The sequence below is a fragment of the Hyalella azteca genome, unplaced genomic scaffold, assembly GCF_000764305.2.
Source record: "Hyalella azteca isolate HAZT.00-mixed unplaced genomic scaffold, Hazt_2.0.2 contig1302, whole genome shotgun sequence".
NCBI lineage: Eukaryota > Metazoa > Arthropoda > Malacostraca > Amphipoda > Hyalellidae > Hyalella > Hyalella azteca.
Genome location: NW_025931624.1, coordinates 45,058 through 62,868, shown reverse-complemented (window position 1 = coordinate 62,868; position 17,811 = coordinate 45,058). Strand labels below are relative to the sequence as shown.

Here is a 17,811-nt window from a genome sequence, read left to right as displayed (position 1 = left end):
CTTGCAGCGCCCCACCAACGCTGTCATGCAAACCAGGAAGATCCTTGAACTAGTTTCCCCAAGACACGTTAGCTTTATTGTCTTTGTTTCGTTGGTGTTTCATACACACCTGACACTTCATGCGGGCCACAACGCACGTCGTTCACAAATCAAAGGTCACTTCAACGCAATTTTCTCATATTTGATCGCCATTTCCAGGTAATACTCCGTGAAATTAGTTCATAAACTTAATCTAACTTTAACTTTAAAAAATGCTTCTGAATAATTACAAATGAAAAAGATCGGAAAGTGTAAATGCGACACTGTAAAGAATTTAGAGTGCCTTGGGTTAATGCCAATATCAGTGAAAGCCAAAGTTTGATGAAGTTTGGCGATGAACACTTATTATGACGAGACAGACAACAAATGGACCGATAGCAGCAATTCAAATAACAATCATCCATGAATGGCAACATCAAAATGTAAAAGTATTATAAACTTTCGAACATGTCAAATATTTTGAATTTTAGAATTAATCAAACTTCCTCCTGACTGTCAAGAAAAAATTTCAATAGAAATACGTCCAGTCCCAGTCCTGCAATTTTGTTTGTACGCATGTCCGACATAGGAAGAAATAACACAATACAAAAATAAATTAAAATATTAAAGAACAAAAATTTCGGGCTTACCTTCAAGCTTCATGCCGACCTCGATACACTTCTGGAATCTGCAATAAGGACACCTCTTCCTTTGGGTCTTGTCGATTTGGCACTGTCGATCAGCGACGCACGTGTAAACCTTCTTGTTCTGGACGGTTCTCTTGAAGAACCCCTTGCACGACTCGCACGTAAGCAAGCCATAGTGATAGCCTGAGACTTTGTCCCCACACACTGGGCAGAGCTCTTCGATGCCTTCCTTTGTGTCAGGGATGTCGATGCTTGATCCGTTGCTGTAGTCGAGCGAAGTGGTGGCGGTAGCGTTACCAGAAACACTGCTTCCTCCACCTGACGCGCCAGCAAACATGCCAGAAGAAGTATCCATTAGACCAGGGCTTAGTAAACCACCTACATGTTGTTGTTGCTGCTGATGTTGGTGTTGTTGTTGGTGATGTTGCTGATGGTGTAAGGCCGAAGCAACAGCTACGACAGGGTGTTGGTGATGTGGAGATGAGTTGTTGAGTGAGATCGTGTTAGCCGAATCAACGGAGTGTACCTGCCCACCCATTGATGTAGTAATGTGACCAAAAGATGGCGATATAGCGGTTGTTGTGATGCCTAGTGAATTCATGTCTATATTCATTGGTGAAGTAATGGTCAATTGTCCGAATTGAGGTGAAAGATTATAATTGTGGACCGGATTTGGGAGCTCCATGCCTCCGAGCATTACGAACACAATTTTTCTCGAGTTCTCTTCACTACTGAACAACACGTCAAATGCCGCAGAAAATTACATACGCGCTGGAAACGCTCGCCAACACTCTCAATAACGCGATAACGTTACTTAGGACACGTTTTACTAACAAGCCAATCGAAAACAAGCTATCTTCCGCACCACGAAATACTAGTTTTCAAAAGTACAATTCAGGTGGTAAGCGTGAAATATTTCGATACCAATGATAGTCACAATAAACTAATCACGTCCGATTAACTAATAAAGCACTCACAATCAAAGGCCAATTCGTGTAACATCAAAACTACCATCTTGTTTCATAATGAACCTGAAATTATAAAGAAAAAAAATTAGCTTTTTTTCTTCACTGAAACCAACAACTGAAAAACATTACCTTACATATTTAGTTCCTTCAACTAGAACACTTCTTTTTGAGAATGAATTTTATTCCGACTCCTTTCATTGATTGTCTCGTGCTATTTACCCAAAAAAAATAAGATAGAAAAAAAGCCCAGCTTTAAAAATATTTCCTTTAAAGTGATATAATTATACCTTAAAAAGAAGGCAATTTTCAACCGATCAAACATAGTGATCGTTAATAATGAAATTGAGGTCAAATCAGTATATATTTTGAGAAATATTCAAAATTAATCACCTGAACTAATGTGAACACATAGAACATAGAGTATCTGTTTCACATCATATGTAACTTCGCTTAATTTAACTTGATTCAACTTAGGCTAACCAGGAATTTATTGCGACGGTGGTCTACTGCAATATTCAAAATTTAAGGGCATTATTTGCAATACAATATTTTTTACAGGAATCTATAAACACTCAAACTTGGCAACTGTGCACCAAAAAATTCGCCACGAACATTCATTTCCGTTCAAGAAACACATAAAATAATTCAACGAAGCACTCACAAGCACTTGATATACACTTTCAATATCTTCAAAAGCAGGAAAACACTTTTGATTTCATATTTTCTACAAAGAATTATTATCACAAATTCTCGAAAAAACCAGCACGTCACTGCTCACTGAATTAAAATACTGCTTCAAAGTTAATCTAAGGCATGCAGAAACATGTGAGCGTTTCAGAGCACATTGAGGCAAGGGATATGAGAGTGAGCGCGGTGGCAGTGAGACTGACTGGGAGAGGGAGAGAGAGAGCGCCTCGACACACACACCGCACTGGCCGAGGTCGCGAACAAGAGTGAAAGTGACTCGACGTGATGGCCCACTTTACACAAGTTTAACTCGAACTGCACCAGCAGCACCCAGGACGCGTACACCAACCTACCTACACACACACACACGGCTAGCTTCCAACGCTCATGTTTAATGAATGAGAGATAAATTCTCTGTTTATGGATAGGATAATTGGCTCCTTACTCATTATAAGCATCACTGCCCCATACAAAATTTTTATAAGTAATTGGACAGCGCAGGTTCTCTGTTTCAACGGAACACATGTTTTAGCTTCCATCTGACATGACTGGAATGGCAAATCCTGCCCGTTGATTCAGACGCTTTTCTTTTTGAATTAGGTATGATAAAGTAGAAACATGATGCTCTTCTAACGTCTCAATCGTGGTTATACGATTAATGTTCCATTTGTATCTCACTCTCGCTACCTAATAAAATCTATTACGTCGGACCAGGACCGCGAAATGCCGATTAAGATTCTAGTCACCACTTACACAAAGAAGCTAATCTTGCAACAATAAGTTATCTTAGAAAAACTTTTTAACTTTAAGAAATGTTTCCTGTGCTGCCAAAAATGCATGATCATTTTTGGGACAAGAACTCGGTGGCCGTTCGCCATCAGAGATGAAGCAGGAAGTTTGTGATCAATGCACAGCTAGGCTTGAGGGTGTGGCGCCTCAGAGAATCAAAGCACACTATTTCTTGTGCCCATTCGAATTCACCTCGATCGAAAAAATAATGATGAAATATTAGCAGGGGCACGTGAGACTTGAAAATTCAGGGGGAAAATTGTGCGTTTTCTTGTTTTTCAACTCATTCCAGCTGGTGTAAGTCATAATTTTAAATAAATATCAAAACCTGTATTAAGAATTAATTCTTAGATTAAATGAGTTCAAATTACGATTTATAATAAAATTTGACCCACTTATTGGGTATAGCGTCAGCATGATTTTAAATACTCTTCACGCACATTTTCAACTAGGTATTGTTTTATCAGCGGCTAACAATGAAAAAAATAAATACCCATAACCTCATACCAGTAAATTTGCTAGTATTTCACAACTAAATGCGACAGGAAATAGGGGAGGAGACTTGACTCGTAATTATATAATATCTATTATGTAATTTTATTATCCTTCTAGTTTGGGTGTTCATAAGAATGTTATAGTTCTAAATGACTCGGAAGCTAAACGCATGAGTATTGATCAAATATTGTTGCAAAACCTAAATTGATGCGTGACATGACCGTTAGAAACATTAAATGAACATGTCCTCTCAAAATAATGTTAATTGAATATTTTGGTTTAGAGGATTTTGTGTCGTGTTTTTGTGTTTGTTGTAATTGTTGGTGTCGTGGTATAGTGTTCGAATGCAGTGATGCGTATACATGTGGATCAAACATGAATTCTTCAGCAGTTTCTTGCTGCAAAAAATCAGTGTCATGACATGTTATTTTTATTAAACTAGTATACTCAAATATCACAAAACAATATCATATCAATCCATATTTATCAAATGAAAAGCAATAAACAAACATTATATGGATATAAAAAGAATAAAAAAATTATAAAATTATAACAAATATTATCCAATTGACTCACCTTTTGTAAACGAAGGTTGGGTCAACTTATAATGCAAAAGAATAACACAGCGAGTAACCTGGCATTCTAGATTATTTGATGTGTTATTCTAGCTTACCGTTTAAGTATTCTGGGATACCCAGTATACCGGTATTAGAATTATTAGTAAGGTATTCTATATTACCGTTTGACTGAAGACACGTCCCATGGAGTTGTACAGCGTGCAGTTAGCAGTTAAATCATTCACAGTTCCCCCAAGAATTTCCGTTAAGTTCAGAAAAACTAGTGTCAAATTATCAGGCAAACATTTGAGAACACACACGAGTTGATCTGCATAAGAACGTCAGAGTCAGGCTGACAACAGAGAAATGTTGCGCGTAACATTCAACTTCTTGTTCTGAAACCCCATTCTCCCTTTTAAACTAGTTACTATACCAAGGAAAGTTGCACATCAGCATCAATGAATATGTAAAAAAATAAATTACCATAATTTATAACACAAATTTAAGTAATTTGTCAGTTGTCCATTTACATACTCATGTCGTTCTAAGTACAGAAGCCGCAATCATGCGTATAGTTCTTTATTATATTATTCAATGCATGGAGAAAACACGAAACAATGCATGATATTTGATATATTTAGTAAGCACAGCCTGCTAAATTTATTAAGCAACGGATTTGTAAATTACCTGGGGAATTTCAGCGATACAATGGCAGGCCGGGCGCATACATGCATGCTCGTAATGTTAACCACGCGCAGCATTAACACAATTCATACGAGGATAGAAAGACTAAGAAAACTGAGCAAAACTCAGGACGTGCACGCACCCTAGAGAAAGCCATTAGACCTTTAATTAACGCTTTGCAGTAAAGAATGAAAAGCGTGTTTCATATCGATGCGTTACTTCGCAACACGGAGACCATCTGCAGTATACAATACAAACATAAAATATCAGTACAAGTCAAGCACAAAAAAGTCAAGCACACAAAGACAAGTTTAGCATTGCGTTAATAAAACAGCCAAAATAATAAACATAATTCTGTACAAATATAGCGCGCTGGCTTATGACCGTCAAAGAGTGCGAACAAAATTAACAAACGTGCGAGGAAGTTTGCAGCAAAAACGATTGATATTTCGTCCTCATAACCCGGCATTTGTTTTATAACTTGGATGTCAATGATAATGAAGTAGTTCACAGAATGTGTGATACTATAGTATGCAAATAATGTAAGCTCATTTATTACACAAGCGTTACATGGACGCGGACAATTGACAGTGCTCGAGTCTAGACGAGTACGCATGTCAGTAATAAAAATTCTAGTGTTTATGGTTTACGTGCAGCGTGAGAAGACTCAAAGGTTTTTATCGAGATAATTTTGCAAGGACACAGAAGTGTCTCCAAATATATTGGCTCGTATTCTCCAGTGGGAAACAGGTCTAAAAAGCGCGGAATTGTAATTAGGATCTTATGTTGGGATTTCTCTAATTGTTGTTCATTAGCAATATTAAAGTTTTCAGCATCTATTTCAGCCTTTTTATGGAGCATGCAAATAGAGAATATTTTATCTCGGCATTTGAAAGATGAAACGTGGATCAAATACGTACCGTACTATCCAATCATTACTCCAATTTTGAATAAGACGAATGCGTGCCATATTGGTGGTAACTTCAGTCGTCAGTCGCGCGTCGTAAAAAACACATCACCGCATGGGCCAGAAAACCAGACAAAATGAAACTGATACAGAAAACTGTACACACGAGCATGTCTCGCTCGCCATATATCGTACTGACGAGACACACACGAGCATGTCTCGCTCGCCATATATCGTACTGACGAGACATATACGAGCATGTCTCACTCGCCATGTATTGTACTGATGAGACACACGAGCATGTCTCGCTCGCCATATATCGTACTGACGAGACATATACGAGCATGTCTCGCTCGCCATATATCGTACTGACGAGACACACACGAGCATGTCTCGCTCGCCATATATCGTACTGATGAGAAGAACATATAGCGTTCTTACGCAACAGTTCTGTACGCGCACGCCATCCCAGCGCTGACCTTCATGCAGCACGCTCAGCTCACCATCATCAAGATAAAACTGCTCCCATCATCATGCGTACAGAGCGGCATCTCATTACAAGCCGTACTCAACCGGTGCGGCCAATGCAATAATTAGCATTGTGTCATCATGACTACCATGCAACGCTGCACTCAACTATCATGTGCAATACATTTATCCCACGCATTTCAAGAGCGTTATATCACGGTATTTAGGACACAATGTCAGTACTTCAACGAACTAGGTTTTAAGGTTTTACGAAATGAACGAAAAGCTTTTAATACATAAAAAGATCAGACTCAAATTTTATCCCGAACCTGGAAAAACTGTAATATTTATCGGTATATATCAAAGGATGAACTAAGTTGGAGCCATATAAATGCTTTCATTACTTACTGCCGAAAAATTACTGCAGATATTTTAAGATTTGCTACCGATTTAGTCGAACAGAGATGGGTTAAACAAGGCAATGAGGCATCTGAAAACGCATGTACGGAGCACATGGATACAGTTGAGGTAGATGGTACAGAGGACACATGACACAGTATACAGGGAGCCGTGACACACATCCGTCACACAGTATACAGGGAGCCGTAGTCACAGCACCCTGTAGCTGCTCGCGAGTCAGGCGTGAGATGTACGAGGTTCTAAGTCACAACGACGCGCGACGAACGCCACTGAGTTGTCGGCCACAGGGTGTCGCAATCATCACACTCATCGTAACTTGGCTGTATATATGCAACAACTCACTTCGTGCTCATGCGGAGTTCGGCTCAAATATTACCGATATGGAAGGAAGACTGCAGGGTATATACGTATATTATCAATATAATTCCAAAGGTACATATATAGTGTACTCCAGTAAGTACTGAAGTTGCTCCAGTACAAACTACTGGAAAGTTACTCCAGTAAAGATAATCCAGTATAAACTGCTGGAAATCAGTCCGGGCTCTTTAGTGAGATACTTGAATACAGGCGAAATAAATGGACAACAATCTGAATTTGACATCGATCTTTATCAGACCTCGCTGTTTTCAAATTCAAACCAAATTTTTGAGTTAATGATGACACCTCAAAACTTTTAAGACTTTTTATTAATAAGAACTATAAATTAATGTTACTAGCTGTGCAATTCAACAATATATAATATCACGGTAACCTATGAAGAGTTATTTCACTGCTGAATGAAAGCCATAGGATCAGAATTAATATTGCCATGGGATATAAAGGATTTAATTAGAGGAGTTACATCAACGAACCACTCACTGCGGTTCCTCTGCTCATCGTGAGTAATTCAGTAGCATGAACAATGGGAGGATGGGAGGTGTTAATATAAATCAGTGGCTATGAGCAGCAGATATCGCTTTGTTACGAATAAAAACCAGGGCCTATACTTTCAAAAAAAGTTAAGAGATCGTAAGTTCATTAGCCAATCATTGACGGGCATTCAAGCAAAATCCACCAATCATAGGCAAGAAAATAGAGCGTAAGTACTTACGTTCACTTAGCGAGTTTTGAAAGTATGGGCCCAGGCTGTGCGAAGAACCTTGGAGCGAGCGTTAGGAAGCGCACGTTAACTTGTCGGCCTGGCAATAATGAATTGGAGATTCATATTTTTGAGTAGTATCTTGGTGCAGTCCGTCGATTAAGTGAAATAAATGGATCTTAAGCAGTTATTTTTGCGATGAATAGCTAATTTCCGAATAAACCTCACGTAAAGTAATGAAAATTTATTTATATTCCTTAGGAATAGCTAAAAAGAACTCTCTCGGAAAGGTTCCGATAGGTCAGAAACTGATTCAAAGAAAAGAAAGCAAAGCGCAATAAATGCGATGCAATTGACAATCACGATCAAAACATGGGTACAAAATATCAGAATTAATTACTCTTGCAAATTTTCATCGCTAAGAAGCCATACAAAATCGACAATATATAAATAACGCCAGTTATAATGCGATACGCTGCATCACATTTCAATGAGTGCAAATGCTCGGGATTTATTCCTATTTAATATGGCTACATTAATCAGCTGACATACCGATGACACGCACGCATGAACACACGTACACACGCAGTAACCCACTGACCCAGTTCTGGCTTCACCTTGAGTCACTACCACTCTCCCTGTCGCTCTTCTCTAGCGTGCTGGCTCTCCCAAACCACCATCACCATCACCACCAGCTGCTGCAGCTCTCTTCCATAGAGACACAAGAAAATCTTTATTGTTAAAGAGGTTCTATTGAACGATCATAACAGAAATCTCTCTAATTCTTCACTATTCTTGTTTGAACTAAGTAAAACATTTCACATTGTAAAGAGGTTCTATTGAACGATCATAACAGATATACATATATCCTATATCTCTATATTCTTAACTACTCTGGTTTGAACTACGTTAAACAATTTACTTTGGTGACTCCCATTGGAGAGTCAAGTTTCTTCGGTGATTTTCCAGTGAGAGAAGATTTTCTCTAGACTATTCACGGAGGAAGATTTTTCTAGATCTTACGATTGGCTTTAAAAGAATCCCTAGAAGTCCTAAAAATCCCAGTGTTAAAAAGCCTATCGTCGCAGAAAAATTCCGTAATCGGGTATCTATATTCTGAAGTTCTGGTCCATTCATCAAACTTTTTCAGTAGGTGCATCTAACCAAACGATCACCTGTCGTAAGAACCAAACGATCGCCTGTCGTAAGAATTACCAAGTCTCACGAGATGTCTATTAATCACAAACACTTCATTGTGTTCATAATTTGTACATCCTCAATTTACCGATTAATTTTGACGGTAAATGATTAATTAAAATTTCTTATTCTGCAATAAACTAGTAAAAACGAGTAACAGGGCAGGATTAGTGCAGCTTCTCATGACTCGTGCGCCTATGCAGGTCTCCGGCATACCCGTCGTCTGCATGAGGGCAAGACAGACATTTATGTCGCTGAAATACGCTCTCTACATTTCGAATTTTTCACAAATATCTAAAAAGTTTCACAATTCAGGTTTGAATGACATAAAAAATTGCAAGGTTATAAAAGGGGATGAACTCGGCTGCTGCAATATCAAAATCTTGTCCGATACAGCAAAAACTTACCTTCTCATAAATCAGTCAACAGACTAGAATTTGATGCTTGCATAAATTACATATATCGCGATCGAAAAAGCCTATATTCGCATTTGCACAAAATATTTATTATACAAAGAAGTATGGGACTTATTTGAGGTTAATGATGGAATTAAGATCAAAATAAAACAGCTTCGAAGTTTTGGATGACATTCTTAGCAGTATTTCGCAAATTAAATTAAAACATTTCGCAAATTTTTCATATATGTTTTTGATTAAACAGACATTTTTTCCTATAATAAAACCGTGGACGGCTGAACCCGGCCAACAAAACCGTGGACGGCTGAACTCGGCCGTCCTCGTGCGCAGCGGGTGGCAGCGCTGAGAGCTCAGCATTAGTATGCATCGTGCACACGACGCACGACCAGCATCATCATTCCGTGCATTTGCAGCCAAGTGTTAGGACCTGTTTGAACCCCAGCCGTAGAATTAAGAGACATGCAACTCTTGAGTGAGGTCATTAGGTACCTTCGCACGTCTTTCCAACTGCTCTCTTGCACGTGCAAATAATTCCTCTTGGATATAATTCTTCAAAAGTTTAGGTCCAACATCCACGGGTCAAAGCTCTATTATGGAGCAGAAATGAATCACAGAAACTATGCTGTCTAACAGAGAATCTATCCCGCATTCCCAAAATTATTTTGTGTGGCCGCTAATAACCTAAAGAGGAATTTAGTTTGGCGTCTTAAGCTCAAAGAAAGAATTTTGCCGCCATTTCGAAAAATATCCAACCGGATATTTTCTCAAATACCAGTCGATATGCAAACCAGTTTTTTTTAGAGCATTTGCTCATTTATGGAAAAATGCACTATTGTGCTCGCCATGTCTGTCTGTCCGTCCGTGACTTCATAATTTCGTCGACGAGAAAATGCGCTCTTTGCCACTCACTGCAGTGAGTACTGAGTTATATTTTTTCTTAATTTTATGAAGATCGTCATTATTTCGATGAACTTCAAACTTAGCACAAACTCGCACAGTCTTGGGTGTGCGTGTAACATTAATTACGCGTTGAGGGACGAGCTGTTAATCGGTGTACTATTGTTTGCTCCGCAATGATTACAGTAAAATATATAATTATAATCCGATTACGTTTTTAAGAGCCAGCATGAAATACAGTGGGAGCTTGATAAATCATTCCTCGGCCACGCCAGGACACTCTAATATTCCTATATATAAGTTAAGAGTAACGCTGCGTGAAGTGTGGCAGCCTGGCTCTAACGCTCATCGCACATGCATGGTAACTTTTGCACGACCAATATTCTGCCCACTAAAGTACTATTTAATGGCTAAATTGGAGCAACTCTACACGTAAGGCGAAGCGCAGAAAAAAGCCGCAACTGCAATGGGTAGTGTCACGGCGCACTAGAAATGTCAGTAGCCGCTATACGGCGCTTGCAGGCGACTGGAGCAGCGGAACATCATCGCCGATTTACCGGCGGCCAACCGTCGATTGATCGGTAACCACCAAAATATTATAGAGGGTATCACGGCTCTGAAGGATCACAGCAGATTGGCGCCAGAGATTCAAGCCTCAAGCGCTGTCATTGAAAAGGCCTGTATTTATGCGATTACAAAAAAAAAACTTTTTCCGCTCAGGAATTTTTAGTTGAACGTCGATATTTCCTGTTAAGTGACGTATCTCCTTGAAAATCGTTCAGATTTCCAAAGATATCTGCAGGTTAATTCAACTTTCGCATGCTTAGACATAGACACCTGAAACTACATATATGATAACTAGCAATATTCAAACACGCGACAGAATGATAGGGTTCACGAAACTGTTCCTCACGAATACGCGAAATCAGAAATAGCTTAATGTATAATCAGTGCAATAATTTACAAAATAATATGGTCCCGCAGAATGGTCTTGCGGAGCTTCTAAAAATAAGACTAACATTCAGTCAGTTTACCACGATTGTTGAATTAGAAGAAAAACAAAGGAATAAAGAGAGAAAATTAACGATAAAAACAGCACTTCATCAGTCAAAACAGGTACGAACAATGCATTGGCCTAAAAATAGGAAGCAATTACTCTGAGGGAGAAATTACTTGCGCCACTTTTTATTAGGAGTAAATACGCAATTCGACAACAAGACTAAGACCTAATTTCAGGTCAGCATGAATGTGTTACGGACGTAGGTGGCATTTTTCTCCCAGCTCGTCCAGGATCGCCACAAGAAGCAAACGAGTGCATAAAGCAGTTGGAATTCAAACAAATATTGTAAATATTTTACATTTTAAGAAGTTTTCTGTAACAACCGAAGGTTATTTCAGACGAAACTGCGGATAATTTTCGAAAATTTCTGGCGAAAACTTGTACACTGTTCAGTCATCAGGTGTTTTGCAGGGAGATAAAGTTCTATGAAAGGACAAAAGCAAGGCATGCACTTTGATCCGCTCATTGCATAATACCAGTATACAGGATCAATGTTCTCAATGTGCAATATAAAGAGATAAAGCTTCAAAAAAGAAACAAATCAAACTTTCAGAATATATAAAAGTTAGGTACAGAATAAAAAAAGCGCTAGCATTTATTTGCATTACATTCCAACACCCAACGTTACATGGAGAGTTTTCAATGTAAAAGCTCCAAGTCTAGCAAAATTAATGAGAAAAAAAATGACGTTAGATAAAGTGAGTCAAGTGGTCCGGAAGTTACAATATTTATTCAATGAATTCCGTCAATTAACATCGAGAACAAAAGGTGAAATCGATACCCACTTACCAGGAATTAACCACTTCAACTACAATGTCATGGTCAAAAGGGACACTGGAAATACCAGAGATGACCACTGGACAGGAAAAGCTGGTCGCTTGATATCATGCATTTTTCTCGAAACACTTTCGGATCTTACGTAAAACAAGAACTATGTCGCAACGCTGGCCACGATGTTGTTATACAACATTAGTTTTAATGCGTGTCTATTAAACAACGAAACCTTACACAAGTTAAAGCGAATATCTGCAGGCAAATAGTTAAATATCATATGACTAGATTTTCATTTAAAGCAGAGTGTATCATTAAATGATAATGCATTGTATTATCATTCCATGATCAAAAGAATGTGAGACGTTGCCTTCGAGCTACTGACCAAATCAGTGCCAAACGGGAGCGCCTCCTATAGGGCTGTAATTAATGACAAAGCTAGTATAAGTGACAGGATTCAACAGTGCATGGCAGTATGGCAGCGCAACTTATGCGTTGCTGAAATGATGTTATATTGACTATAGCTGAATACATCAACGCTGAATATAGCTGACACAGACCAAACATTTTTTTACTCGAACTCGACTAGTCGATATAACAGTTTGACCAGAAAATATGCAATCCAAGCTCGGAGAGGGATAATTAAGAATTCACTTCAAAACTCACCTTTAGACGGGTAAAAATTGTGAACTTTTTAAGTTCAAAAAATAAAATTGCTCCCGTGATATAGTGACATTATTTGCTACGCACACATTCGATGATGTTCATGATCTGGTCGCAGCTTTGACCTCTTTTTATTTGAGTAAAATTTATCGATCCTCAATCACAAGAGCCTTGACGCATTGATCGTCAACATAGCTGCGTGACGGAGTTTCTGCAGGTATTTAAAAGAGATCAAATTTATGGTGAGAGGCAATACTTTTACATGCCGTGACTCGGCTGTGTGTCGTCTTGGTTTGTAATTACAAATTTGAACCCTTCTAGAATAAACGAATTCGTGGTCTTATTGCACTGGATTTGGTCGGCGGTACTGCGGTGTCTTCACCACGGGGCCACCGCAAGCTAGCGAAAGAAACGCCCTTGTTTCTTGTTCAGACCGAAAAAGTCAAATGTGTTCACCGCAAAAGTAGTCCGAACTACAAGTGTGGTGAACCATTGCAATTCACGGCTCGATTTGCGGTTGAATCGGTTAGATATACCCGGAACCTAACCGCGCGTCGGCTAGAGCAAACGCTGTGGGTATAAGGCATCTCTTAGATCACCATTGAGGGAGGGGATTGGTCACACTTTCTCCGCGACACTTTCCCATGGGGCAATCAATGTTCAGCGGCATACCAGCGTATACGGGTTTCCCAGCAGCCACAACCGAAAAGTAGCATTGCATATCTCAAGTTTCATTCTGAGACAATTATCAAGTTGTGGGGATTAGAGTGAAAAATATTCTCATTCGTTCTTAAACAATTAACAGTAATTGTTATTTAGTCGGATACCAATTCAGAGTTGTTTCCATCTTCACTGCATTAGTAAAAAAAATTTGGAGTGTTAAATTGGAGTGTTAAATGCTAAACGGCACTGTAATAAACTTAATTAATATTAATTATTTATTGCCCCCCCGAAACTAGTAGTACCAAAATAATATAAAAAATCGTTGTTTTCCGCTAGCCACTACAGATCGTATTAGCATTCAGAGAATTTCGTTTAGTTTTAGTGTTCGATAGCAATTCTTTGACAACGCATATGAATAGTAAAGGTTTAACACGACTCGACTATAGAAATATGTTTACTATCTCTTCAAAATAGATTCTTCTATGCAAGCAGAATGCAATGTACGTGCTACTTACTGTTCGATTTTCTCACACAGACAACTTGGAAGTCAGTCGAGCACTGTCAGCAGTTCTTGCTGATAGGTTTCAGTAAGGCCGCAAAACAGCGACAATGCGACCCAAGCAAGGCTTGTAGACGTAACTGAGAAGCTCAGACACAACGAGAGAGAGAGAACTCCTTTACCTACTTCACGCAAATAACTTTTCCTCCGCTACTCGCTCTCAGAGAATAGTAAATTAAGTAATCTTGTTTTGTATGGATAAAATTATCCTTGAGAATCCAAAGTTAACTGCTGCCATGCAAATTTCAAGTCACTGTGAGTTATTTTATATGGGGAAAGAGACGGAAGTAAATTCTACCTATTGAAGAAAAATCCCTCGGTGAATAATTTCTATCTTCTTCAAAGAGAGAAATTTCAATGGAAAGCACAGATGACGAAATACTTTATTCAACGCGACCACTGAAATGAGGTACGATTCGGTTAGAAGGAATGGAAAAGGAGAAGACAAGCAGAAATGGACGCAAATGAGAAATGGATGTTGCAGGAACAATGGAATTGAATGATGTATGAAATAAGAACAAGAAGAACCATCCTCGCTTACAAGCGCATAATGTGCGGCAAAAAAAAACTAATACAAGCAACGAGATTTTATTCGTTACATAAATTTATTTATATGGTGATAACAAATTTCTTTGGAATGTAAATTGACACCCTGTACTAAAATTCAAACGGTCAAATTCGCGAACAACGGAATTAGGGCCGAAGCAGGCATATACATGTATATTAGAACATGAGGGAAGGGGGCTTGAAGGAAGTAAAGAGGAATACTGGACAGTTGGAAGGAGCCGAGAATAGTGCTATTTCACCCCCACTCCTCCCTCTCGTCAACTCTCCCAACACAACACGCAAGGAGGCAGAGTATGTGTGATGGATGCAGCGATAAAGCTTGTCACTGTACGGACCGAACATCTCTCGCTTCACTGATACTCGAGCTAGACGTCGCTGGTGCCGACATTACAAGTAAGCGGCAACGCAAGGTGGCAAAAAATATACTTAGTACTCACTGCAGTGAGTGACAGAGAGTGCATTTTCTCGTCGACGAAAACTTGAGGTCACGAACAGACGGACGGACAGACGGACAGACAGACAGACGGACGGACGGACATGGCGAGCACAATAGTGCATTTTTTCCATAAATGAGAAAATGCGCTAAAAAGGAGCTTATTTCGATACCTACCTCAACAACATTTTTCAATGATTTTCGTTAAATTTAGTTACATACACAGTTCTTATGTATTCAGTGGAATGTTTAAGACTTTAAAATACTCGCAACGACTCACATAGATATATTTTAGAGTTTAATGTTCGTCTTAATACTCAGGATTAGCGCGGTGTATGGCTGTGTTCAATGTAAGCATCCAGTTTGTGGAGCTGCTATGTGGCAAAACACTGAGCATAGTCATCATTTGAATTCGTAACACGAACTCAAGAGGTCATTTGTAAAATAGAAGCAGGTACGCAATGTGACGTTGAACCCACGCAAACTATAAATGTCGCCTAACAAAGAAGATGAAGGGAGAGAAGAGGAACTGATAAAAAATGTGCGATAATCATTTCGACAATTGAGCTATTTCTAAACTAAGATTTATAAGCGTCGAACCAACAATCTAAAGCACGCAGTGCAGAGACATATTATGGACAGCAAAACATGAAGAACTGCCACGCTAAACGCAGTGACGTTAAAAAACACGCAGTGCAGAGACATATTATGGACAATAAAACATGAACTGCCACGCTAAACACAGTGGCGTTAAAAAGCATGCAGTGCAGAGACATATTATGGACAACAAAACATGAAGAACTGCCACGCTAAACACAGTGGCGTTAAAAAGCCCGCAGTGCAGAGACATATTATGGACAACAAAACATGAAGAACTGTCACGCTAAACGCAGTGACGTTAGACAGCACGCAGTGCAGACATGTTATGGACAACAAAACATGAAGAACTGCCACGCTAAACGCAGTGACGTTAGAGAGACACGCTGAGCAGACATGTTATGGACAACAAAACATGAAGAACTGCCACGCTGAACGCAGTGACGTTAAAAAGCACGCAGTGCAGAGACAAATTATGGACAACAAAACATGAAGAACTGCCACGCTAACGCAGTGACGTTAGAGAGACACGCTGAGCAGCAGTGAGAGGTGGAGGTGGTGGAGGAGAGGCAAAAGTGTGTCAAGGGCAGAGTGGAGTTTCCCTCCATTACGTAGAGAAGCTTTACACTGCACCACCGCTCGCTCCCTCCCGCTCTGGCAACCCTCACTGCACCGACCCTCTCTTTATCTGCGCTATACATTTCCTCTCTTTATCTTACCTAGTAACATTTCCTCTCTTTATCTTACCTAGTAACATTTCCTCTCTTTATCTGCGCTAGTAACATTTCCTCTCTTTATCTTACCTAGTAACATTTCCTCTCTTTATCTTACCTAGTAACATTTCCTCTCTTTATCTTACCTAGTAACATTTCCTCTCTTTATCTGCTCTAGTAACATTTCCTCTCTTTATCTTGCCTAGTAACATTCCTTCTCTTTATCTTGCCAAATAACATTCCTTCTCTTTATCTTGCCAAATAACATTCCTTCTTTTTATCTTGCCAAATAACATTCTTTCTCTAGCTCTATCTTGCCAAATAACATCTCCTTTTTCTCTTGCCTAATAACAAATTCTCTCTATATCTTGCCAAATAACATCCCCTCTCTTTATCTTACCAAATAACATTTCCTCTCTTTATCTTGCCTATTTACGTACCCTCTCTTACTCTTGCCTAATAACAATTTCTCTCTCTAGCTTGTTCAATAACATGTTATCTCTTCATCTTGCCATTTAATATTCCTTCTCTTTGGACTCATTTGATTATTACCGTTGGTAGTATACTGTATACGTAATATTCACGCCCCTATAAAAAGAAAACCACACTGCAGGTATTGAAAGATTTATAAAAGGCCGAGGTCTAGCTTCGATCGCCCCCTTCTTCTAAACACAGTTAAATAACACAAATAGTTGAAAGGGATTTATGATATTTTTTCAAAATTATACTCTTTGCGGCATACTTTCCTAATAATGTTTCAAAACAACATTCAACATGTTTTGCATAATATTATTGAGTATCGCAAGCATTCAAACTTTCTACTTTTTTCGTTTCATTATGCAAGGGAGACATCGAAGTTTCCTTTCAATATTTCGCCAAGAAAATGCCGAATTGTAATTAAATTGAACTTTCAGCTCTGAACGATATTTTTCAACGAGTGAGATTACAGGGACGTTTTTGTATGCTTGAGGATCGTAATTGTCAGACACCAATAGTAGCTGGACATTCCTGATGTGCATGCCGGAAGAATTTACTACCTACACGCTATAGCAAATTTACGATCAATATTTATAAACGATATTTCGAAATTCCGTTGCTAATGAATTTTGAACGCACACTGTACCACATTGACATGGTTTGTCTATGGCAATTTGCAAGGGAATAACACCTACATATGCTCGAAATACTCAGAAACTTTTCAGTGAATATAAAACTTTGCGAATTTATTTCTTTCGGACCAGGCTACTGCCACTGCGCCCGCCTACGCACTAGCAATAAATTTCGTATTCCCGAGACGCTGGAATATCATTGAACCGCTTGATATATTGTTTTGGAGGAATTGATGATGGTTGTGATGATGATGGTAATGGTTGTGATGATGATGGTAATGGTTGTGATGATGATGGTAATGGTTGTGATGATGATGGTAATGGTTGTGATGATGGTGGTAATGGTTGTGATGATGATGGTAATGGTTGTGATGATGATGGTAATGGTTGTGATGATGATGGTAATGGTTGTGATGATGATGGTAATAGTTGTGATGATGATGGTAAT

At 38.9% G+C, this 17,811-nt stretch overlaps 1 protein-coding gene across 1 annotated transcript in view; it reads right to left on the bottom strand.

The window, feature by feature from the left end:
* Positions 1–17,811, bottom strand: part of LOC108665876 (nuclear hormone receptor FTZ-F1) — a 65,990-nt gene that overhangs the window by 26,335 nt on the left and 21,844 nt on the right. Inside the window, exon 2 of the mRNA XM_018152684.2 lies at positions 669–983. Within this exon, the coding sequence (XP_018008173.1) occupies positions 669–983 (315 nt within the window). The remainder of the gene's footprint in view (positions 1–668; positions 984–17,811) is intronic.